Here is a 24,326-nt window from a genome sequence, read left to right as displayed (position 1 = left end):
TGATTGTCAGAGCTGGCTGTGCTGTTCTGCACACAAGCCCCACCTGCTCACCCCGGACACTTCCTGGTTTTTCCTATGAAATCTTTTTCTCTCCAACTGAAAACTTGGAGATGGTTTGGGGGACACCAGCCTTCTATTTTCCTAGGTTGCTGGCTTCCTGAATAAAGCTTCTTTCTTTTCCCACCAGTTCTTGTGTCTCTCGAACACTGACTTTTGAGTGAGAGCAGCTGAACCTGAGTTCATTTCCAGCTCCTGCTGGTAACCTCAGGAACTATGAGCAAAGTTTAAAAAGTAATCCAGTATGGAAAGATATTCACGTTCCGTTGAAAAAAAATGACAGAAGGTGCCAAACAATATGCATGACATAATATGTGTCGAAGAGTCAAAGGATGTGTACAGAAATATACATCCTTTAAATGTATATATCTGTATATATATGTATTAAACATATGTATACATGCATTAAATATGTATATTTATATATTTGTTTTTTGCATATACACGAGATGTTTAAGGATAGAAAACAATCTAATAAAAATGACCACCTTTTGAGGAACAGCTTTGAAGTGTGTGTTTCCTCTAAGTACATCTGTATTATTGGCTAAAAAAAACAAGCATGTATTGTTTTAAATAATAAATGAAGAATAAAAAATGTATCAGATTATTCTATCCTTCAGAGATCACATAGGCAGTCCTTCAGATCAAAGCGTCCCTGATCCTGTGTTTTCTACAGACCCCAGCAGACAAAAGTGAAAAGCAAACTTCCCTCCCAGTAGGGGCTGGGTCTCCCTCTGAGCCTCAGGGTTTTGGAGGGGGGTTCCTGGTGTCCAGGAGGACTTTTCCCCTGTATCCTTTTAGTTCTTCTGGATGGTCTAAGAATTAAATTGATGAGACATATTAACAGGAGAAAATCAAACAAAAGTTGAATAACATGTATATATGGAAGTGACCCAGAAAAATCAGTAACTTGCCAAAACGTCTGAAACCCTCACCACAAGTATTTTCAGCTCAAGCCAAAAGAGGATGCTAGGGGTAGTGATTTGGGACCTCAAAGAGGGAGAAGGCAACTGACATGGGGATGGAAAAGCAAATGTTTGATAAACCAATGTTGGCTGGGCCATGCAGAGGCCATGGGCGGGACAGAGGGGACTTTTAATGCAGAGCCTATGCTAGATTTTTCCCTGTCTACAAACCTGTTAGTACTCTAGCTGTCTATGGTGGCGTTAGCTTTCTGCCTGAAACAGGTCCTCCATCCCCTGTCTTCAGGCAGTTAGGGAGAAGGTCAAAAGTCACACTTTCTTCCCGAGTCTTTTGGACTTTGACTGTTTTCAGCTTTAGACAATCCGCGTGCCAAAGACACATTTTGAGGGGGTGAATTTGCTGCCCTACACTGGTAGTGAAAAATCACCAGTGAAATTAGAAACATCTTTCACAAATGAAGGTGTGGATCCCTATGACTCATATGACATTGAGTTAACCAAGAAAAATAAAAGCAGCTCCCCGCACCCCCACCGCAGGAGTTCCCTGTCTGATGAAGTCAATCCTCTGAGGAGCTGGTGAGAGGTTTTGGCATAACCTCAGCTTCTAGTACAGCTCGGGCTTCAAAGCTGAGTACGGCTTTGAATGCAACTCGGGGGAGCATGAAGATCTGTTTGCTCTTCTCCTGAAGGCAGACTAGATGGACAGGCACCGAACACGGAGAACCGAAGTCTCAGAGGGCGAAACATCAAGTGTTGATGGTGTGGAACTGGGTTGCTTAGCACAGAGAGAGTTAACTGGAGTTGTGTGCAATCTCATTTAACAAACTGTAGTGTTTTTTTTTCCCCCTATGCACGATCCCTCCATCTCTTCATCCTCCATCCTGAAACGCCACTGTCTTCCCACATTCTAAGTTCTTTGGTTTGGGAAGTTCCCTCCAATCCTTAAAGTCAGGGATCTTGCCTGTCTTTGCCACAGAGATCCCGGCTTGATACCTTCCAGAGGGCGTCCGGGCCTGAGGACTCTTAGACCGTCGGCATTGCTGCGCCCACCACTGGTAGGACCACCTTCAGCCCCCGTTGAATGGGTCTGTCTTTCCTCCCGGAATGTTTCTGCTGTGGTTCAGGAACTCTGCACATCTCCAAGGCCTAGGTGAGTGGCTGGCACCACGCAAGCTCTCGAACACTGGGGAATGAACTAGGGAATGAACACTGGGGAGTGCAACCAGGGCCAGAGGTCAGGGACGGCGCTCAGTGGGGGAGGGGCAGAACCGGTCCTTGGAAGCTTTTGTTCGCTGGAGCGAGGGGAGAGACCGTGAACGTCAAGGTGAGTGATTTCCACAGTCAAACGGAACAAGTTTGTTCTGAAAAAGTTCTGTGGCACTGTATCGTGCCAGCCCACTTAATTGTGCATAGCGCTTACCACCATCTGGAATTCTCCTATTTATTTGCTGGTTTATAAACCATCTCTCCCCTCTCTTACTCTACTCTGGAAGCTTGCTGGTAAGGACCTTGTATATTTGTTGCTGTTCATGTTATTTTCTGTTTATTTTTTTAATCTTCGCATTCCCACAACCTCAGCGTTTAGAGCGCTATTTGGCACATAGCATGAACTTAAACGGTGACTGTTTCAAAAAGCGAACGTTTTTACTGCACAATGTACCTCCTCTCCTGCTCGCTATACTTAGTGTAGCTTCAGGCGGACGTGTACTTTTTAACTTTCCAAACCGTAAATTCTGAAGTTATTGCTACACTTTCCAGGTCTGCTACTCTCAGATTAAAACGTCATCGCGCCTCAGGCTGGAAAAGCAGGACCCGCTGTACCAGAAGTGGGGTTCGAACCCACGAGGATATAAATCCATTGGATCTTAAGTCCAACGCCTTAACCACTCGGCCATTCTGGTACTTGTCGAAGAGAGCCCTATTTTTACGCAAATTGAGGCATATTAAGCTAGTGCTAAATTGTAAAACAAAAAATTTTATTCCTTGTTAATTTTTAATAAATTAAAAATTTTATTCCTGGTGTAAAAGAACAGCAAGGGAATGGGGGTGGGGAGGGGACGCTCAGCAGCTTTCACCACGACCCGTTAACTTCCGCAGGTCGAGTTAGCAGAGACTCTGGAGCCACATTAAAGCGATGGGGGAAGACTCAGGTAGCAGGACTCCCAGTGGACTCAGGCCTGAGGCCATCACAGCGAAGTGGGACGGGACCCTTCCCAATGTGGGCGAAAGTCGCTGGACGCGGTAGGTGATATGTTTGTCTCCCTCCGAGCTCTTTCCTCATTTATCAAAAGGGAAGCGACTCTGGTGGGACTCGAACCCACAACCTTTGAATGTCTCCGTCTGTCTAGAAGTCCAATGCGCTATCCATTGCGCCACAGAGCCCGGTGCTCGGACCCCCTCCGCGCAAGTGACATCAAGGCGGAGCGGCGGCGTCTGGGGGCAGCCGCGGCCGCGTCCAGACCCGCTTTCTGTCCCGGACAAGTGGGGGAGCTCGTGTCGCCGAGGACAAGTGTGGATGGGAGTTGTGCTGGGAGGTCTGAGGGCCGTCTGAACGCTTCCCTGCGCGGGCCGTCACCGGCCCCCACCCTCCATCTCGCTGACTGTGCGGAGGGAAAAGTCTCTGTGCGAGGTTTCTGTATCCCATCCTGGCAGACACTCGCAGCGCGCGGTTCCATAGTGTAGCGGTTATCACGTCTGCTTTACACGCAGAAGGTCCTGGGTTCGAGCCCCAGTGGAACCACGAGGCGGGGATCGCTCTCTTTTAGAGGCATTTTAAATTGAGATTTCTTGGTGCTAGCCGCAACTTGAGTTTTAACCCGGGAAGTGGCTGACTGCGACTCCCAACGGGGCTCGACGCCGCTCCCCAAGCGCAGTCTCGCGCCGGGATGCCCGCGCAGACGGGCAGCCAAGGATCCCTCTTCTTGGCGTTTCTAGGAGCGTGCGGGCGACCCCGCCCGCCTCAGGGCGTCGCGTGTCGCTGCGCCTGCGCGCTAGCGCCTGCCGGTGGATCTGCCTCTGGGTCCCTGAGGGGGCCGCGGGCGTTGCGCGCCGCTGCGCCTGCGCGCTCGCTCCCGCCAGTGGCTCTGTTTCCGGGTCTCTGAGGGAGTCCGCGGGCGGCTGAGGAGGGCGGACCCGCGTCTTCCGCCCTGCCCCGTCCACACCTGCTTGGCCGCGAAGGACATCCCTACGGTCCCCTCCCTTGTTTGTTCATTACTTCACGTCCGCTGACCTGCTGCTTCGTTTATTTATGTTTACAGTACTTTTTGAAACATTGTGTGCTGGTGGTCGTGGACTTGGGCAAACCCTGGGAGACAGTGAGGGACAGGGAGGCCCGGCGAGCTGCAGCCCCTGGGGTCGCAAAGAGTCGGAGACTGAGCGCTGAGCCGTAACACGCTGGTGCTGGAGAATCCAAACCAGCCCCTCTGTTTTGAGAGTGTTGTTTCCCCCTGGCTAAGAATTTCTCTGACCAAATTGTAGCCGGCCCCTCTGAGCCCTTCTCTTAAATAGCCGGTTTATACGGCTTGAAGAGACAGGAGCACTAATATTGCTCTTAGTGAACTGTGGTGTTGGAGAAGACTCTTGAGAGTCCCTTGGACAGCAAGGAGATCCAACCAGTCAATCCTAAGGCAAATTAGTCCTAAATATTCATTGGAAGGACTGATGCTGAAGCTGAAACTCCAATACTTTGGCCACCTGATGTGAAGAACCGACTCATTGGAAAACATCCTGATGCTGAGAAAGATTGAAGGCGGGAGGAAAAGGGGATGACAGAAGATGAGATGGTTGGATGGCATCACCGACGTGATGGACATGAGTTTGAGTAAACTCCGGGAGTTGGTGATGGACAGGGAGGCCTGGTGTGCTGCAGTCTATGGGGTCTCGAAGAGGCAGACACGACTGAACTGACTGAATTCAAGGTTGCACCCCTAAAATGACCCGACTTTCAATTACAGAGCCTGCCTGAGAAAGCTGAATGCTGCCGCCCCGTTCTGCCTTTACTGTTTGTTCCAGACAGGAGCTGAATCTGCCCTCATCGCCTGTGTCTCCTGCATCAGGCGGGTGTTTTTTTGTGTTTTTTTTTTTAAACCACTAGCACCGCCTGGGAAGCCCCTCTTCATAAAAGACTTATGATTATTGTACAAAAGGTAGCATGCCATAAGGACCGCTCCCCCGCCCCAGCAATGTCCTAGAAGTCTTTCTAGTTCCTTCGTAAGCCTTCGCTTATCCTTTCACTTCATGGTTTGGGTATAGCCCAATTCTTTAATCTGTGCCTTTTAATGAGCAATTACATTGTATTCAGTCTTACAGGCCATGCTCTAGTGGGTTTCCTTATTTGTAGGTGTTGAAGTGGATCAGTCTGTAGAGTAATAATAGCAGAAATCTTGAATGGTCACTATTATCTAACCTATTTTACAAATGAGGAAGAGAAAGAACAGAGAAGTTAAGTGATAGCCCAAGTCACACACTGCCCTAGACAGTTAAGGTGCACATCAAAGCAATGATTCCATTAAGCCCAACTCTTGCATCTTCCCATACATAAAAAAGGTGCAAAATCCATTAACTTGTGATGTCTCTTTAATTAGCAGTAATCTTTTGATGTTTGACTTTTTGTTTTTCTTTTCAAAAAACTATACATCCTGGTCCTCTTTCCTCTTCAGAACAACCCCTCAGAGCTACCTGAGAGGCCGGACCCAGGTTTAAGTCCTCAGTAAGTCCACCGAATAAAACATAGTTCTTGATTCTTAGGTTGTGTGTACCCCCCCCCCCCCCCCCCCCCCCTTTTCTACATGGGTTTTCAGGCCTCCTTTCTGGAAATAAAAATCTCAGTTAACAACTCTTAGTTTGCCAAAGGGAGAATTATGGAAAAGGAATGTCGCCCTCTAGTGGTGAGAAGACATTATAAAACATTTTGCTCTGTAGACTCTGCTCCTATTGAAGAGGTTCTTTAGAAATATAGCTCCCCACCCACTTCAAAAAACAGAAAGAAATACAGCTTCCCAGGGTGGGAGATGTTGAACAGTTTAGTCAAAATACAAATACCCTGTGTTAGAACTCATATGTTAAAAGATTGTTGTCAAGCAACATGTTCTTATCACACTGAAGGAGAAACACATTTTCATGAAAAGTATATAGATATATATATTTAAAAAGCACAAACTTATTTAAAAGAACTTGGCTGCACAGAAAGCTGGGGGTCTTAGTTCCCCAGCCAGGGACGGAACCTGCACCCCTGACAGTGAAAGCACAGAATCTTAACTGCTGAACTGCCAGGGAATTCCCTTGGGAAAACAGATTTTAATGTATACTATGTCTCCAAAGCACCATCGTCTTTTAGGACCCAGTAATCGATTAATTGGGCTTCTCTGGTGACTCAGATGGTGAAAAATCTGCTTGCAATGCGGGAGGCCTGGGCTCAATCCTTGGGTAGGGAAGATTCCCAGGAGAAGGGAACGGCTATCCACTCCAGTGTTCTTGCCTGGAGAATTCCATGGACAGGAACCTGGCGGGCTACAGCCAATGGGGTCGAAAAGACTGAGAGGCTAATACTTTCACTTTCTTTAAAATCAGTTGTTTCTTAAAAGTAAATGTGTGGGTATTTGTGTGTGTATAAATTTGTGTGTGTGTGTGTGTGTGTGTGTGTGTATTTGGAATCCTCAATTCACTGTTTGCCTCTAGCAAGTAAAGATTAAATGCTGAGAAAAGGTATGAGGAAGGGAATTTTTTTTTTTTTTTTGGTATAAAAATTGATTTACAAGGAACCAAATAGCTATTGGTGATAAAGGAACATACTTATTATGGGAGACTATGATTCTGTATTCTTTGGTTCGAGAGGAAGTTTGAATTGTTCTTGACTTTCTGTTGTTGTTGTTCTTGATGTTTTTTCATGTGGGTAGCTAGGTACAAAGTTCAAAGCTATAGTCAGAAATCTGGTGAATGATTTTAATTATAGTCAGGAAGTAACAGTCACCCCAAAGAAGCAAATGTAGATTTTTTTTGAAATGTAGAGTTTTAAAAGCCCAGGATCAGATATGAGTGTATGTGAATTTTGTCAATAGCTCCTGTCTTGTGTCGCCCCATCACCTTGCTGAAGTATTTCACTTGTCTGTACCTGGGCCTCTCAGGTTACCTCTGACACCTGGGCTTGGACTTATCTCCCGCATGTGCAACCATTGCACTTGTCCTGTCCTGTATCTCTTCCATTCTGAGATGACACCTGGGGCCATTGATTGGGCTGGTAGACCACCTGAAATTAATCACTAGTGAGACACTACTGAGAATGGGCTTGCAGATGCCCTTGCTGCACCTTAACCACCAGAAGATGACCATGGCCTTCCAGAGATGTATCTAACTTTTGTAGTGATGGTGAAACAGGGGGGAACTGGTTCCAAATCAGGAAAGGAGTACGTCAAGGCTGTATATTGTCACCCTGCTTATTTAACTTGTATCCAGACTACATCATGTGAAATGCTGGGCTGGATGAAGCATAAGCTGGAATCAAGATTGCCAGGAGAAATAGCAATAACCTCAGATATGCCGATAACACTACCCTTATGGCAGAAAGCAAAGAAGAACTAAAGAGCCTGTTGATGAAAGTGAGAGGAGAGTGAAAAAGTTGGCTTAACACTCAACATTCAGAAAACTAAGATCATGGCATCTGGTCCCATCACTTCATGGCAAATAGATGGGGAAACAATGGAAACAGTGACAGACTTTATTTTTGGGGGCTCCAAAATCACTGGAGATGGTGACTGCAGCCATGAAATTAAAAGACACTTGCTCCTTGGAAGAAAAACTATGACCAACCTAGACAGCATATTAAAAAGTAGAGACATTACTTTGTGGACCAAGGTCCATCTAGTCAATGCATGCATGCTAAGTCCCTTCATTTGTGTCCTACTTGGTGTGAGCCCATAGATGGCAGCCCACCAGGTTCCTCTGTCCCTGGGATTCTCATACTGGAGTGGGTTGCCATTTCCTTCTCCACCATCTAGTCAAAGCTATGGTTTTTCCTGTAGTCATGTATGGATTGTAATACACTAGCATCTAAATGACATACCCACAGGCACCATGACAATTCTCCTAGAGGAGGAAATGGCAACCCACTCCAGTATTCTTGCCGGGATAATCCCAAGGACAGGGGAGCCTGGTGGGCTACAGTCTGACTGGATGCAAACAGTCAGACACAACAGAGCACCATGATCAGCACCATTGGTCTTTGATGGTTGGCCTCAGAATTGTCATGGTGACTGTGGGTATGGCATTTAGATGCTAGTGATTTACAATGAGAGTATAATGAGGCTCAAGGTCCACTGGAAGTCAAATCTGCCATCTTGGACCCAGTCGGTTTGAGCCAGTTTGTCATATCCTCAAGGGCTATGTCATTCATTTAAAGGTTGTGGCCTGCCCGCTTCCCTCCTCCAGGGGATATTCCTGACCCAGGGGTTGAACCTGCATCTCCTGCAGCTTCTACCTTGACAGGCGGATTCTTTACCATTGTGCCACATGGGAAGCACAACACTACAATAGAGGATAAATAGACGAGCTTGTTTCAGATGCCATCAAATCCTGCCTGAGGCAACAGGAGTAGTCAGACATGAATTTAGCTGAGGTCAGATATCTCAGATCTAGCCTGTCTCAGCTATTTATCAATGACAAAAACTTTGATAAAATATGAACCATCTCAGCTTCTGTAAGGGAAACCCAGAGGTTTCCTTAGAAAAACAGAACTGATATCCTCAAAATGGGCAATGGAAATTTTCCACAAAGGGAGGAGTGGCTGGATTTTACAGGACCAGGACTCTGGTTCCTGAAGATCATTTTACTAATTGTTGCTTGCAGAAGGTACAGCCACAACTCAAGAACTAAGAGGTAATTTTCTTTCAGATTTCATTTCCTCACCTGTGAAATGAGGTGTTTGAGTGATATAAACTTTGGAGTTCCTTTAAGATTACAGCATCAAGTCCCATCGCTTCATGGCAAATAGAAGGGGAAAAAGTGGAAGTAGTGACAGATTTTATTTATTTGGGCTCCAAAATCACTGCGGACAGTGACTGCAGCCATGATATTAAAAAATGCTTGCTTCTTGGAAAGAAAGCTATGACAAACCTAAACAGCATATTAAAAAGCAGAGATATCACTTTGCTGACAAAGGTCCATGTGGTCAAAGCCTTGGTTTTCCCAGTAGTCATGTAAGGATGTGAGAGTTGGACTATAAAGAAGGCTGAGCACCAAAGAATTGATGCTTTTGAGCTGTGGTGTTGGAGAAGGTTCTTGAGAGTCCCTTGGACTGCAAGGAGATCCAACCAGTCCATCCTAAAGGAGATCAGTCCTGGTTGTTCATTGGAAGGACTGATGTTGAAGCTGAAACTCCAATACTTTGGGCACCTGATATGGAGAGCTGACTCATTGGAAAAGACCCTGATGCTGGGAGGGATTGAAGGCAAAAGGAGAAGTAGTGACAGAGGATGAGATGGTTTGATAACATCACTGACTCAATGGACGTGAATTTGAGTAAATGCTGGGAGATAGTGAAGCACATGGGAGCCTGGTGTGCTGTAGACCATGGGGTCCGACAAAGAGCCGGACACAACTTAGCAACTCAACAACAACAACAACAACATCATGAGCTAATGGCTTTTGGATCTGAGACTTAAGTTGCAGACAATCTCGCCATGACAAATCCTTATTGAAACAATTATTTCAGACCATCTTTATTAGAAGATTCTGCCATAGGGTAAAGATGGCCTCATCTGGCCTCATGATGGTCTATTGATAAGGGTCTTCTACTGTGTGTGAGAAAATACTTTTCAGTTCTGACTCTTCCATTCTAGACTGCATGGTATCTATTTCTTTTCAGAAGGTCCAAGTCTCCTCTTCAGTCTCTTCATGGCTGCCTTCATCTCCTGGTTCCTCAGGGTGTAGATCAGGGGGTTCAGGACAGGAATGATGACAGTGAAGGTGATGGAGACAGCTCTGTCCATGGGGAGGGCGGAGAAGGGCCGGGCGTAGACGTAGATGCAGGGCACAAAGTGGAGGGTGACCACCGTGATGTGGGCGGTGCAGGTGGAGACGGCCTTCCCCCGGCCCTCCCCGGCGTGCGACCTCAGCATGGTCAGGATGACTCCGTAGGACACAAGGAGGAAGACGAACCACAGGGTAGAGATCAAGCCATTGTTGGAAATCATTAAGACCTCAAGGGCAAAGGTGTCGGCGCAGGCGAGTGTGAGGACCTGGGGGACGTCGCAGTAGAAACCGTCCACGACGTTGGGTCCGCAGAAGGGGAGCGGCAGCAGGAGGGAGATCTGCACGATGGAGTGGACGAAGCCCCCCGCCCAGGAGGCCGCGATGAGGACGGTGCAGCGCCCCCGACTCATGACGCTCACGTAGTGCAGGGGCCTGGAGATGGCCACGTAGCGGTCAAAGGCCATCACCGAGAGGGAGAAGATGTCCGCGCCCCCGAGGAGGTGGAAGAAGAACATCTGCGTGAGGCAGCCGCGGAAGGAGATGGTCTTTCTCTCCGAAAGGAGGTCCACCAGGACCTTGGGGGCGGTGATGGAGGAGAAGCAGATGTCCAGGACGGAGAGGTTGCGGAGCAGGAAGTACATGGGGGTCTGCAGGCGGGACTCGCAGCTCACAGTGACCATGATGAGGAGGTTGCCCAACACGGTAGCTGTGTACACCAATGATAAGAAAAGAAATAAGACCCGGCTCAGTTCTCGGGACTGGGTCAGTCCTTGAAAAATAAATTCTTTCACCCTGGTATGATTTCCCTGCTCCATTGGGTCATGTTTTTTCTTCTTTCTCAACTTCCTGGAGAGAAGACAGAAAATAGAATATAGAAAAGATATCATTAAAAACCGAAGGAGTGTGAATTATATGACTGGGCTGCCTTGGGTGTTACTTTTGCAGTTGTTTTCCTTTTGGGGAAAGACGCCAACTCCTGTAGATGGTGTTTTTTGAGTTATCTCAGAGCAAAACCAAGAGTGGGTTTTCGAAGGATGTAATTAATTAAAACCTTTTCATATTGTTCATGGGGTTCTTGAGGCAAAAATACTGGAGTGGTTTGCCATTCCAGGGGTCTTCCAGTCATGGCACATAGAAGGGGAAAAAGTGGAAGCAGTGACAGATTTTATTTTCTTGGGCTCCAAAATCATTGCAGACAGTGACTGCAGCCATGAAATTAGAAGACGCTTGCTCCTTGGAAGGAAAGCTATGACAAACCTAAACAGCATATTAAAACGCAGAGACATCACTTTGCTGACAAAGGTCTGTATAGTCAAAGTTATGGTTTTTCCAATAGTCATGTACAGATGTGAGAGTTGGACCATTAAGAAGGCTGAGCAGGAGGAACTGATGCTTTCAAACTGTGGTGTTGGAGAAGACTCTTGATAGTCACTTGAACTGCAAGGCGATCAAACCAAAGGGAATCAACACTGAATATTCATTGGAAGGAATGATGCTGAAGCTGAAGCTCCAGTAGTTTGGCCACCTGATTCGAAGAGCCAGCTCATTGGAAAAGACCCTGATGCTGGGAAAGATTGAAGGCGGGAAGAGAAGAGGGCATCAGAGCATGAAATAGTTTGTTAGCATCACTGACTCAATGCACATAGATCTGAGCAAACTCCAGGAGACAGTGAAGGACAGGGGAGCCTGGCGTGCTGCAGTCCATGGGGTTGTGAAGAGTAGGACATGACTTAATGAGTGAACACCAACAAATTAATTAAAACACCTTAATTAATGCATTATTCTTACTAAAATTTTTATGGTCTCATCATTTTATTCTTGAAAAACCACTGAATGCTCTGAGAAGTGAAGAGACTAGGGAACAGTATAATACATAGTCTGTGGCTCTAATGGAAGCTCATAGCTTCTCCTTCATTTTCTTCCACCGGAGACAATCTACTTAGCATAGTCTTGCTGAATCTTCATGATACCAGTGATCAGCACTAAATTAAGGCCAGAAAGACAGTTTACATTTTACTTTCTCCTTAGGACAAACAGCTTTGCAGCAGCTAAGACAATTTAATTGAGTGCATCTCTCTTTCTTTTTTTCTTCTTTCCTTCCTTCCTTCTCCTCCTCCTCCTTCTTTTCCTTTTTAGTCTCCCTTCTCTTTGGTGTCTTGTTTTCTTCTGATTTCTGTGGCCCAAGATCAGGACTTGGCAACTACAGTCTCTGCTTTTCATAGTGCTCTTGGCAAAGACTTCACCACCCTGGCCACTGGACCAATGGTTTTCCTTCCTCAGTCTCCCTCCCTTTCATCACCTACATTTGTGCATCACTTCGGTATTTGTAGAGGTTTTAGTTTTGCACAAAGAGCAAAGATGTTAGCATCACACACTGCTGTATTTAAAATGGGTAACCAACAAGGACCCACTGTAGAACAGGGGACTCTGCTCAATGTTCTGTGGCAGCCGGGATGGAAGGGGCTTTGGGGGAGAGTGGATCTTGATACATGCATATGTCTGGCTGAGTCCTTTTGCTCTTCACCTGAAACTATCACAATGTTTTTAATTAGCTATACCCCGATACAAAATAAAAAGTTCAAAAGAAAAAAAAAAGATGCTGGTTTCAGTAGACCTGAATTTGTGTGTGTGTATTCAAATTTATTTTATTGAAGTGTGGCTGATTTACAGTGTGTGTACATTTCTGCTGTTCAGCAAAGTGACTCAGATTTAGTAAATACACATATTTAGTCATTTCATCATGGTTTACCACAGGCTGTTGAATATAGTTCCGTGTGCTCTACAGTAGGACCTGGTTGCTTATCCACTCTGCGTATAATAGTTTTGCATACAGTAGTCCCAAACTCCCGATTCACCCCTCCCCAACCCTCATCCCTGGCAACCACAAGTCTGCTCTCTATGCAGCAGACCTGAATTTGAATGTAGATGCTGCTACTTAATTGGCAGGTAACCCTGACCCTCAGTTCATCATCAGTAAAAATGAGTCTCATCGCGTTTGTGTTACAGGACTGTGGACCTTGAGGAGACTTGCTTAATACAGTCAACCGGAGGTGACACAGACCACATCTCCCCCATGTATAATACACTTAACATTTAGCAGGGTCAGTCTTTTACACATTTTTTTTTTTTTTGAAAATGCTGACAAAAATGCACTTCTATACTTTTGTTATAAAATATGGTTCTTTGAAATAATTGCAACTATTATCTAATCTAACATCTCAAAAGCAGATATGTTCTGTACAATGGGATATTATTCAGTGATCACAGGAAATGAGGTACCAGGCCAGAAAAAGACAGGGATGAAATGTTATTCATAGTACTAAGTGAAAGAAGCCAATCTGAAAATGTACTTCCTGTATGATCCCACTATATGATAGCCTGGAAATGACAATATGATAAATCATAATTGAAAGATTATAACAAAATTATAATAAAATATTAACGGCTGCCCGGGGCTGGGTGTGGAAGCTGGGAGGGATAAATAGGTGAGACACAGGGAATTTTTGAGGCTTCCCGGGTGGCTCAGAGGGTAAAGAGTCTGCCAGCCAACTCAGGAGACCCGGGTCAGTCCCTGGGTCAGGAAGACTCTGTGGAGATGGAAATGGCAACCCACTCCAGTATTCTTGCCTGGAGAATTCCATGGCCAGAGGAGCCTGGTGGGGTACAGTCCATGGGGTCGCAAAGAGTCGGACCCGACTGAGAGGCTAACACACACGCACATGGGATTTTGGGGGCTGGAGCTACTCTGTAGGCTGCTCAGATGGTGGGTACACGGCATCGTGTGAACCCACAGAACGTACACTAAGAGGGGCGTTTGAGGTCGGGATCTCAAGCTCCCAGTGGGTCGTGACTGGACTTTCCATGTGCCTGGAGCACCTTCACCTTGCACAAGCACACTTAATAACATTCTTGCTTTGCAGTATGTGGAAGGGTTTGCGTCACATATTTGAAACAGCTACTGCCAGGGAAAGTTCTACACTGAAGCCAAATTTGCACTCATGACTCAGGTTAGCTTAAAATATTATAAGTTGTTATTCTAGAGAGCTTTAGGAATACTCTAATTGTCATGCTATCATTGTTAGTGATACTTAAAAGAATTTTCAGCAAATGCTTAAAAATCCTTTAAATCATGTTTTTAGGAAGTACTGCAGTTCTTCAATACTAGGTCATTGCAGGGTAGATCTACTTTTAAAAAAACATTACTAAAATCATGCAAGTACTATACTCATGACATATGGTTTATTATTCTGTTATTATTGGCAGGAAAATTGAAATGCTCAGCACTAAGTGAGTTAATGGATAAAAGTTAATATCCATTATCTTTTATGGATAAAAGCCACAACCTGTTTTTATGATTAAGCTGTTAGGACTATTTGAACTATTGTTTTTTATCGGAAAGAATAAGAATGTGATAAGTGTCTATTTTCCTCCCTTTTTAAAAGTAATGCTAAAGTATCAGTACTGTAAACACATCTAGAATATGGAAAACTGTGATTGCAAACAACTTTCTTTTCCTCATAGTAAATGATCAGGTATGGCGTGGAAAGGAAACTTAAAATTTCCTTTAGCTTTCTTAACAAAAAGAGTGAGCCCTCATGCAAAACATGGGCTTCAGTTTATAATAATGTATCCGTACTGGTCTGTCAGTTTTTACCCAGTGGAGCCCGCTGTGTGCAGTGGGAGTAATAGGCCCACTGGGGTGGTAGTGGGGAGAGGTAGTTGATGGGAGCTCTTTGTACATTCTGTCCAATTTTCCTGTAAACTTAAAATTGCTCCAAGAAATAAAATCTATTCCTCTGAACCCTCCTGCCCCAACACATATAGCAAAGGATAAAACAATTGAGAACATTTCTACATTGCCAAGGAACACAATTTTTACAACACTTATCGCTGAGCTTCATTTGCTGATCCTAATTTGTTGCTGTTCTCCTGTTTACCACCCTGTTTTAAAGAAGATATTTAGAATAAATTCTAGTTTGGGTGTTAACAGGCATCAGTCTATTGTGATTTTAGCAACAAAACAAAACTCTCCTTTGCACCTTTTTTCTTTTTTTAAAATCAGCTTTGTTGAGGTATAACTTACTTGCAATGAACTGCACACATTTAAAGGTTTGGTTTGATGAGCTTTGATATACACATACACCCATGAAACCATCACCAAGTTAGGATAAAGAACATCTCCCTCATCCCAAAGTTCACTTGTGCCCCCGAGAACCACAGAATTTTGGCACCTAAGGACTCTGTCCAAACCTGCTCAAAAAGAGATGATCAGACCGCAGCATGGCCTCTGGACACACAAGACAGTGTCCTTAGGATGACCCCAGGCCCTCATTTAAAATGCCTGCCTGGGAAAGCACAAAGCTGCCTGGAAAATTCACTGTTTGTTCCAGCCAACATCAGAGGTGGCCCCCGATCTCTCCTGCTTAGAGCATTTACCGACCAGTCCTGACAACTGTGATGTGTATCTCTGGCAACTTACAAGCATCTCTTTCAAGGACCAAGAGCCATTTCTTTGAATGTGATCATCATGAAGGAAGGAACCTTTGTCTCCCAGTCTGCGTGGGGGGGTGACTTACATAAATGCTAGCTGGCAGACAAGCGGCCTGATTGCACCAACGCTGCAATTTCCCACTTTTTTGACTCTGCGGAGCCCTAGCTTTCCCCCTCCTTCGCGCCTCCTTTGATCACTCTGAGCAAATAGGCACGGAGCCCAGCTGTTCTCAGGAACATCAGGCTGTGTTCACCTCTGACACTTCTTTCTACTCCTTCCTGTTTTGTGCCCGCATTGAAGCCATCCTTTTGTTCTGCTGTTGTTGCTCTTCAGTCGCTCAGTCGTGTCCGACTCTTTGTGACCCCATGAATCACAGCACGCCAGGCCTCCCTGTCCATCACCCACTCCCGGAGTTTACTCAAACTCATGTCCATTGAGTCAGTGATGCCATCCAACCACCTCATCTTCTGCCACATTCCCCTCCAGCCATCAACCTTTCCCAGCATCAGAGTCTTTCCCAATGAGTCAACTCTTCACATCAGGTGGCCAAAGTATTGGAGCTTCAGCTTCAGTTAACGACTCAGATCTCTGGATCCCACTGTACTTTATGTCTCACTTTCTCATCAGAACAGAACTTCATGTTGGTAACTTTCCTCCTATTCTCTTTTCTTTGAAGCCCAAGCCACACAAAGCTAATTTTCTTGGCTTACTCCCAGTGACTTAATAACTCCCCAAAGATTTCATCCCCTTCAAATGTTTTCTGTTTTTAAAAGGGCCAGTTATTTAAAAAATTTTTTTTAAATAAAGTGATCAGAGCATATGCAGCTTTTTAGTTTTTTAGATAATGCTGCTGCTGCTAAGGCGCTTCAGTCGTGTCTGACTCTGTGCGACCCCATGGACTGCAGCCCACCAAGCTCCTCCGTCCATGGGATTTTCCAGGCAAGAGGACTGGAGTGGGGTGCCATTGCCTTCCCCACTGCACGGAGGATTTATTTTTAAAAATTTTGAACTATAGTGGGAAGTATTGTGGCTCAGAAAGAAGATACCAGCTTGGGAGATGTGAACTCTGAGGTCTTCATGAAACAACAGTGGAATCTTTAAAGGCATCTAAACTCCAGGATATTCAGTCTTTTCATGAGTGAAATGGGAGCACACACTGCCTCAAGTCCCTTTGTAAGTGGGCAAGGCCTGCCTGGTGTTACACAATATTAAATGGATCCGTTGATCCAGGTGATTTCCAGACTTTGGCAGCTTTTTAAAAAAATCCTTTTCATTTTTTTAAAAATTAAAAATATTTTTGACTGCACCATGAGATATGTGGGAGCTTAGTTCCAGAGTCAGTGCCCCTTGCATGGAAGCATAGTCTTAACCACTGGACTGCCAGGTAAGTCCTCTGGAACTTTTTAAAAATAAATATATATTAATTTTTTTTTGTTTAAGTATAATTGACTTATAATATTGTGTTAGTTTCAGGTGTACAACAACATGATTCAGTTCTATATATATATCTGTAAATATCTATATTCTTTAAAAAGTTTGTTTCCATTATAGCTTTACCGTTTATTACAAGATATCAAACATAGTTTCCTGTGCTATATAGTAAATGCTTGTTTATCTATTTTAATATATGACAGTGTGCATTTGTTAATGCCAACTTATCCCGACCCCCTACCCCTGCTCTAGACCTTTGGAGCTTTAATTCTCAATTGTTTTAAATAGTGTTGCCCTCAATTATCTTGTGATGAGTCTAAGATTATATTCTGTCTATTGCTTACCAGCATTTGAATCTCAGTTAACCTATAAATCTCAAGTGTGTCTTGGTAGTTAACTGATGGCCGGTTGGTGGTGGCAAGAAGTGCCAGGGGGGCAGTTTGTCCTAGTGGTGAGGAGAATGGGCTCTGAAACCCAGACGCCAAGATTCTCTGCAGAAGGGAGTGGTGAGAGTGATCACGTCACCGATCCAACTGAAATGCTGAAACTTCGGCTCCTCCTTCCACAGGGTATTTGCACAGCTAAGAAAGTAAACCCGGAGGGTGGGAAGATAGATGAGCATCTCTGTGTATGCGTGTCTGTTTGCAACAGGAAAGAATAGAAAGGTGAAAATTATTGTTTATAAGTTTCCTTTAGTTTTTGCTTTTGGCAAGAACGAGTTCAAGACCCTAAGCACTGCTTTAGAAACAGGTCCAGGGACCAATCGAGAGAGTGACATTGACGTGTACACTACTCTGCGTAAGACAGATAGCTGGGGGGGGGGCTGCTGGGTAGCAAGGGGGCTCAGCTAGGTGCTCTGTGACGCCTGGAGGGGTGGCGTGGGGAGGGCATGTATGTATACATATGGCTGATTCACTCTGCTGCACTGTGGACACCTAACACAACATTGTAATTATATTTCAGTTAAAAAAATAAATGTACTACTCATAAAAGAAACCCTCATAAAAACAAAATGGTAACTTCTAAAGGGAATGTTTTAATCTAAATAATAAAGTTTAGAAAGAATAAAAAAAAAAAAGAAAAAGGGCCAGGGAAACCCATTCTGGTAAAACAGGCTAGGGAATTCCCTGGCCATCCTGTGGTTAGGACTCTGTGTTTTCACTGCTGGGGCCTGGGTTCAAACCCCGGTCAGGAACCGAAGATCCCGCGAGCTGAACGGCTCAGCCAAAATGCAAAACAACAGTAGCGACCAAAAAGCGACATCCCCCAACCAAAACAGGCTTAATGAATGTCATGGAGCCCCCAGCTTGCGGGACTCCTCACCCCCTCAACTGTCCACCAAGCGTGTGTCTCCCGGGCCCTCTTGACAAGCTGACCTCTCTCTGTTCCTCAAGGACTCTTCTGAATACTGAAGGGCTAATTGCACTGCGTCTCTGAAGTTTTGAGCTTTCATGTCCAGCATCCTCTACCTTTCAGGAGCATTATTACCATTCATTGTATTTCTGAAATCCACAAGAAGATTTTCCAAGCTGGTAGTGCTTAGATTCCACACACAGGCACACAGACACAGATGTACAATCAGACACACAGGCCCGCACCCTGAAGCCCCAAAATAATGCCACTTAAAGGTCCTGACCTCTAACTCCTACCTGAGAAGTAGTGCTGGCCATCCGGTGGCATAGGCTGATCTTAGGAGTCATCGATGCTCATGAACAGTCCCCTTTAAGACGGACATGCCGCTGGAGGTTGGCCGCACAGTATCTCTTATGCTGCAAAGGCAAAGGGCAGGCTCCAAGAATCGCCTCTGCGTGGTCCTGCCACTCAGCCCTATGATGCGGCTGCCCTGAGTCCCTCAGCCCCTGGTGAAGGAGGGCATGCTTCCAGATGTGATTGTTCAACTTGCGTAGCCAGACTTTCCTAATGGGATGCCCTTCCCTTGAGTCTTATTAAGAAATTGAACACGCACGGGAAAAGGTATGCGAACGTGCACATTTTGGTTTTGAAATTCTCCTAGGGCAGGGGGGGAGTGACTCCTCTTAGATCTTCTGATTAGGACCCAAATAACTTTACCTGAAGGGCTCATGGGGACAGACAGAGGATTCTGTCTCCTTAAGAGGTGGGAACTCGGCGAAAATGAATAGAACTCCCTGGAGGGTGTGTGTCAGCCTATTTCTTTTCATTTCTTTCTTTCTTTTTTTAAGACAGGTAGTCTGCTTGTCCTGACAGTATACATAATCAGATGCATCATAGAGACTTGGAGATGCATTTCTTTTTGTTTCCCCCCAAACTTCTCATACAAAGAAGGCATATAAACAGACAAAAGATAGGTTGGGACAATTCATCTCTAAATATGTACTGAGTGTCTCCCTTGTTCCAGACCCTGTGAGTCCCAAAACTCCATTTTCCCCTTCCTCTTATTTTCAATATCATTTTTGAAACCTTGTCTCTCAACATATATCCATGGATTGTCTCACTTGGATATAGGGCACACCTTCAACTCAACATATCTAAAATAGATCTGATCATTGCTATCAAGAACTAATACATCCGGCACTTCCCTGATGGCCCAGTGGCTAAGACTCTGTGCTCCCAAAGCAGGGGGCCCAGGTTCAATCCTTGGTCAGGGAATTAGATTCCACATGCAGCAACTAATTCTTCCCACACCACAGCAAAAGATCCTGCGTGTTGCAACCAAGACCTAGGACAGCCAAATACATTAATAAATATTTTTAAAGAACTAGGACTTCCTTGGTGGTCCAGCGGTTAAGAATCCGCTACTAATGCAGAGGGTCTGGGTTCCATCTCGGGTCTGGGAAGATTTCACAGGGTGTGGGGAGCTACGCCCGTGGGCCACAAGTACTGAAGCCCCGGAGTCCGTGCTCTGCGACAGAAGCCACAGCCGAGAGCAGTCCGCGCACCACAGCTGGAGAGTAGTCCCGACTTTACGCGGCTAGGGAAAGGCCGAGAACAGCAGTGCAGGCCCCCGGCAGCCAAAAAAAAAAGGAAACCTAAATCCTTCTTTTGGTGTACCTGGCACTGTTATTCTGCTTGTCACAAGGACTCAGTGTTTCTGAAATACCTCGGACACTTCCCTTCCCCCCCTTTTTTTTGGGCGGGGGCTGTTCTTTTGCAACCCTTCCTGAATCAATTGCTTTTAGGTTTCTTTCATCATTTGCAATCATTTTTCCCTAGTTTATTTGGAGAGCTTGTCAGTTCCTGCTCTAATATTCATGCTCTTGTGCCATCCCCTTGCTTGTGTGTGGACTGGACTTAGTTAAGTTGCTTCTAATGAAGGGACGTTGGCAACAACGATAGCCGGCCCTTTTCCAGATGAGGCTCTAAGAGCTGATGACTTCTGTCTTGCTGACACACTCCTCTTCTTGTTTGTGCACTCTGGTGAAGGAAGGTGCCCTGTGAGAGAGGCCCGAGAGGATCAGAACCGGGAGATGACCTCCAGACACAGCCAGGGAGGAACTGCAGCCCCCAGGCCAATGGCTCACGATATGAGCGAGCTTGGAAGCCGAACCTTCCCCGGTCGAAACTTGTGATAAGACTGCAGCTCCCAGCTGATGCCGTGACTGAGAGATTCTATGCAGAAGATGTAGCTAAGCTGTGCCTGGATTCCCAACTCACACGAACTGTGACTTAATGAATGTGTGTGGGACTTCCCTGGGTACCGGGGGTGGGAATCCACCTGCTGATGCAGGGCACTCGGGTTCCCTCCCTGGTCGGGGGGGATGCTGCGTGCCACAGAGCAAGCAAGCCTGTGGCCACAGCTGCTGGGCCCCACTCTGGAGCCCTCAAGCCCCGACAACTGCCTGCTTGCCGCAACCACTGAGGCCTGTGTGCTCTGGAGCCCGGGCCCCACAAGAGAAGCTGCCACAGAGAAGGGCAGCCCGCGCACTGCAGCTGGAGGAGGCACATGTGCCGAAACCAAGACCCAGCACAGCCATAAAGAAAGAAAGACGAAGAAATGGGTGTTGTTTTAAGTCACTGAGTTTTCAGGTGATGTGTTACGCAGCAATAACTCACTAACATCGTACTGAACTGATAGTCTATTTCCTAGTAAGAGCTATGTGGACAAGGCTCTCTTTCAGACTCGAAAGACAAGTTACGTAACAGTAACAACAGCAGAACTCTGCAGACCTGTCCAGGGTAGGGTTTTGTGCCTGGAATCTCACAGTTGCTTCAGTATAGTTTCTGTGGTGCTGACTACATTAGCATCTTGGAAACAAAGCTGAAACAGCCTGACACTTCTTTGAATTTTTCAAAGACATCCAGAATGACAGGATCACTCCCAAATCAGCCCACTTGTGTATACAGATACATTTATTTGCTTATGAAAAATATTGTGGAAGTTTAAAATCAATGATCCTGGGGTAGGAAAAAAAATCACAAATGATAGGGGTCAAATATATGGAATGTGTATGGGATAAACTAGAATCAGTTCAATATCTATAGTTCCCTAAGAAAATGTCCCTACTTGGAGAAAAAATATGTATATATATTAATTCAAGTAATTATTTGATATCATGGTGACAGATAAGTAAATTTAATGGTGTTCTGAATTCAACTGCTTTTCCTCACTGTGTTTTATCAGGTTGTTTTGAATGTTGTAAATGGGCCAAGTCAGCTTCATGAACAACTTTAGCTAGGTTACAGTCGTTTGTGGGGTCCTACACTTGGGAATGGGCTTCCCTGGTAGCTCAGCTGGTAAAGAATCTGCTTGCAATGCAGGAGACCCCAGTTCGATTCCTGGGTGAGGAAGATCCCCTAGAGGAAGGCATGGCAACCCACTCTAGTATTCTTGCCTGGAGAATCCCCATGGGTAGAGGAGCCTGGCAGGCTGCAGTCCATGGGGTTGAAAAGAGTTGTACAGGGCTGAGCGACGCACACAGACTTGGGAACACAAATTCTGATGTATAGATCTTTGATTATTTAAAATTTTGCCCAGTCATAACAGTTTTGCTCAAGGTAAAGTCAAAAGAGAAGTAGGGGGAAAAAAAAGACCTCTTTGTGAGGAGCATAGAGGATGCGGGGAACAATGGTACCAGAGTAAAGATGGAACCAGGGCGTAAAGGCGGGTTTATTCTACAGATGGATCCAACTGAAGACGAGTATATGTCTTTACTGGGACTTTAATGCTTGGAGGAAGAATGTCTAATCTTGGAAAATAATTCAGAACATTTTTGAGTGGTGGAAATAGAACAGAACATTGGAAAGGACAATAAGAAAAAGACGCTCATCTCTTTAGGAGCCTCTGTATTAATAAATGTTTGCGTCAACAGGCATTCCCAGGTGGTGCTGCTGGCCGGGAATCTGCCGGCCAGTGCAGGAGACGCAAGAGACGCTGCTTCAATCCCTGGGTCGGGGAAGTTAGGTTTCTTTATCTCATGGCTCTTTCCCTTCACTGTGGTTCTCTGTGCATTTCAAGTGTCCAGTACTCCTTCCAGCAAACATGTCTATGTATTAAGAGAATCCTGAGCACAATGTCCTAGTCCTTGTACTCTGATCCGATCGTGATTTCTTAGCAATGAGTCATAAATGTCAAAGAGATTTCTAGCACTCACCATTTTTATGTTCTCTCCTCTTCCTTCTGGGCGCAGAGCTAGGTTACATTCCCCAGACTCCCTTGCAGTTAGTCGGGGCTACAGGCTAGAATACAGTCCAGTTTCAGGACTGGCTCAAATGGACCCTTCTCCTGTGTATGTATATATATTTGATCACACCAAGCAGTTTTCAGGACCTTCGTTCCCCGACCAGGGATTGAGCGACTAGACTGCCAGAGAAGTCCCTAATGTTTATCTTTGAGTTCTGGTATTATCTTGTCCTCACAGACGCTAAACCCTTTCTGAATGCCCTAGCTGTTTCTTCAGTCTCCGCATGGCCGCCTTCATCTCCTGGTTCCTCAGGGTGTAGATCAGGGGGTTCAGCAGAGGGGAGATGACAGTGAAGGTCACAGAGACGGCCTTATCGGTGGGGAGGGCGGAGAAGGGCCGGGCGTAGACGTAGATGCAGGGCACAAAGTGGAGGGTGACCACCGTGATGTGGGCGGTGCAGGTGGAGACGGCTTTCCCCCGGCCCTCCCCGGCGTGCGACCTCAGCATCGTCAGGATGACTGTGTAGGAGATAAGGAGGAAGAAGAATATGAACCAACTGACTAAGCCATTGTTGGAAATCATCAGGAGCTCAAGGACAGCAGTGTCAGTGCAGGCGAGTGTGAGGACCTGGGGGACGTCGCAGTAGAAAGTGTCCAGGACGTTGGGTCCGCAGAAGGGGAGGGGCAGGAGGAGGGAGATCTGCACGATGGAGTGGACGAAGCCCCCCGCCCAGGAGGCCGCGATGAGGGCGGTGCAGCGCCCCCGACTCATGATGGTCAGATAGTGGAGGGGTCTTGAGATGGCCACGTAGCGGTCAAATGCCATCACAGAGAGGGAAAAGACATCCGCTCCTCCGAGCAGGTGAAAGAAGAACATCTGAGAGATACAGCCATTGAAGGAGATGGTCTTCCTCTCTGACAGCAGATCCACCAGGACCTTAGGAGCTGTGATGGAGGAGAAGCAGATGTCAAGAACCGACAGGTTACGGAGCAGGAAGTACATGGGGGTGTGGAGACGAGAGTCCCAGGTCACCGTGACCATGATGAGTAGGTTTCCCAGCAGAGTCGTCACGTACACCAGAAACAAAAAGGCGAACAAGACCCAGCTGAGCTCTCGAGACTGGGTGATGCCCAGGAAGACAAATTCTTTCACTCTGGTGTAATTTCCCTGATCCATGGGCTCATAGATTCTTTTTCAGGAATATCTCTGGAAGAAATAACAGCACAGTTAAAGCATGTATTAAGAGATCTACCCTTGTCTTTTCTGTCCTTGGGTTTCGGTGTTGGCCTGAGAAGTGCTTTATTTTCTGTGCAGGCTCTGTGCCTGCAATTCTGGATGCCATCGTGAGGGAGAAGATGACCCACGTTTCCGATGACAGTCGTTTGAGCAGGTCAGTTCTATCACTGTGGCCACCGAAACACAGGTGACAGCTCTGTGAACCTATTCAATTCTACATTTACTATAACACGTGACACTTGCAATAATAAAGAGTAAGCATACATTTTAGGACACATAAAGAATTTGGGGTCTCAAAAGACATCACTATGAGGATTAAAAGAACCCTCAAATGGAAGAAGACATTTACAATACTTATAGCTGAGAGAGGATTGACATCCAGAGTATGTAAACAACTTCTACAAATCAGTAAAAGGAGACAGATGAGCAAAGCAGAAAAGGCCAAAGAGAGGAACCAAAACTTCACTGAAGGGCTTTTCCTGGTGGCTCCGTGGCGAGGAGTCTGCCTGCCAGTGCAGGAGAGATGGGTTTGCTCTCCGGTCGGGGAAGAGCCGGTTCGCCGTAGAGCAGCTCAGCCTGTGAGCCCCAAGTATTGAGCCTGTGCTCCAGAGCCCGGGAGCCGCA

At 45.9% G+C, this 24,326-nt stretch overlaps 2 protein-coding genes and 3 non-coding genes across 5 annotated transcripts; 1 reads left to right on the top strand and 4 right to left on the bottom strand.

Moving 5' to 3' along the window:
* Window positions 1–2,798: 2,798 nt before the first annotated feature.
* On the bottom strand, window positions 2,799–2,881 carry TRNAL-UAA. Its single transcript has one exon. It is a non-coding gene; the product is annotated as a tRNA-Leu (tRNA).
* Window positions 2,882–3,276: 395 nt separating this feature from the next.
* Window positions 3,277–3,362, bottom strand: TRNAR-UCU. The gene is given in 2 exon segments: window positions 3,277–3,312; window positions 3,326–3,362. It is a non-coding gene; the product is annotated as a tRNA-Arg (tRNA).
* A 285-nt stretch (window positions 3,363–3,647) lies between these two features.
* On the top strand, window positions 3,648–3,720 carry TRNAV-UAC. Its single transcript has one exon. It is a non-coding gene; the product is annotated as a tRNA-Val (tRNA).
* A 6,103-nt stretch (window positions 3,721–9,823) lies between these two features.
* LOC122701433 (olfactory receptor 4D9-like) lies at window positions 9,824–10,759 on the bottom strand. Its single transcript, XM_043914372.1, has one exon. It carries the CDS (start codon window positions 10,757–10,759, stop codon window positions 9,824–9,826), a length of 936 nt encoding a protein of 311 aa, XP_043770307.1.
* Window positions 10,760–22,706: 11,947 nt separating this feature from the next.
* Window positions 22,707–23,642, bottom strand: LOC122679823 (olfactory receptor 4D9). The gene has a single exon (XM_043880614.1). The coding sequence runs from the start codon at window positions 23,640–23,642 to the stop codon at window positions 22,707–22,709; it is 936 nt and encodes a 311-aa protein (XP_043736549.1).
* Between the last annotated feature and the right edge of the window lie 684 nt (window positions 23,643–24,326).

Source organism: Cervus elaphus, chromosome 1, assembly GCF_910594005.1.
Source record: "Cervus elaphus chromosome 1, mCerEla1.1, whole genome shotgun sequence".
Lineage (NCBI taxonomy): Eukaryota > Metazoa > Chordata > Mammalia > Artiodactyla > Cervidae > Cervus > Cervus elaphus.
Note: the sequence above shows the minus strand (reverse complement) of the source record. Positions and strands in the feature narration are given on the sequence as shown.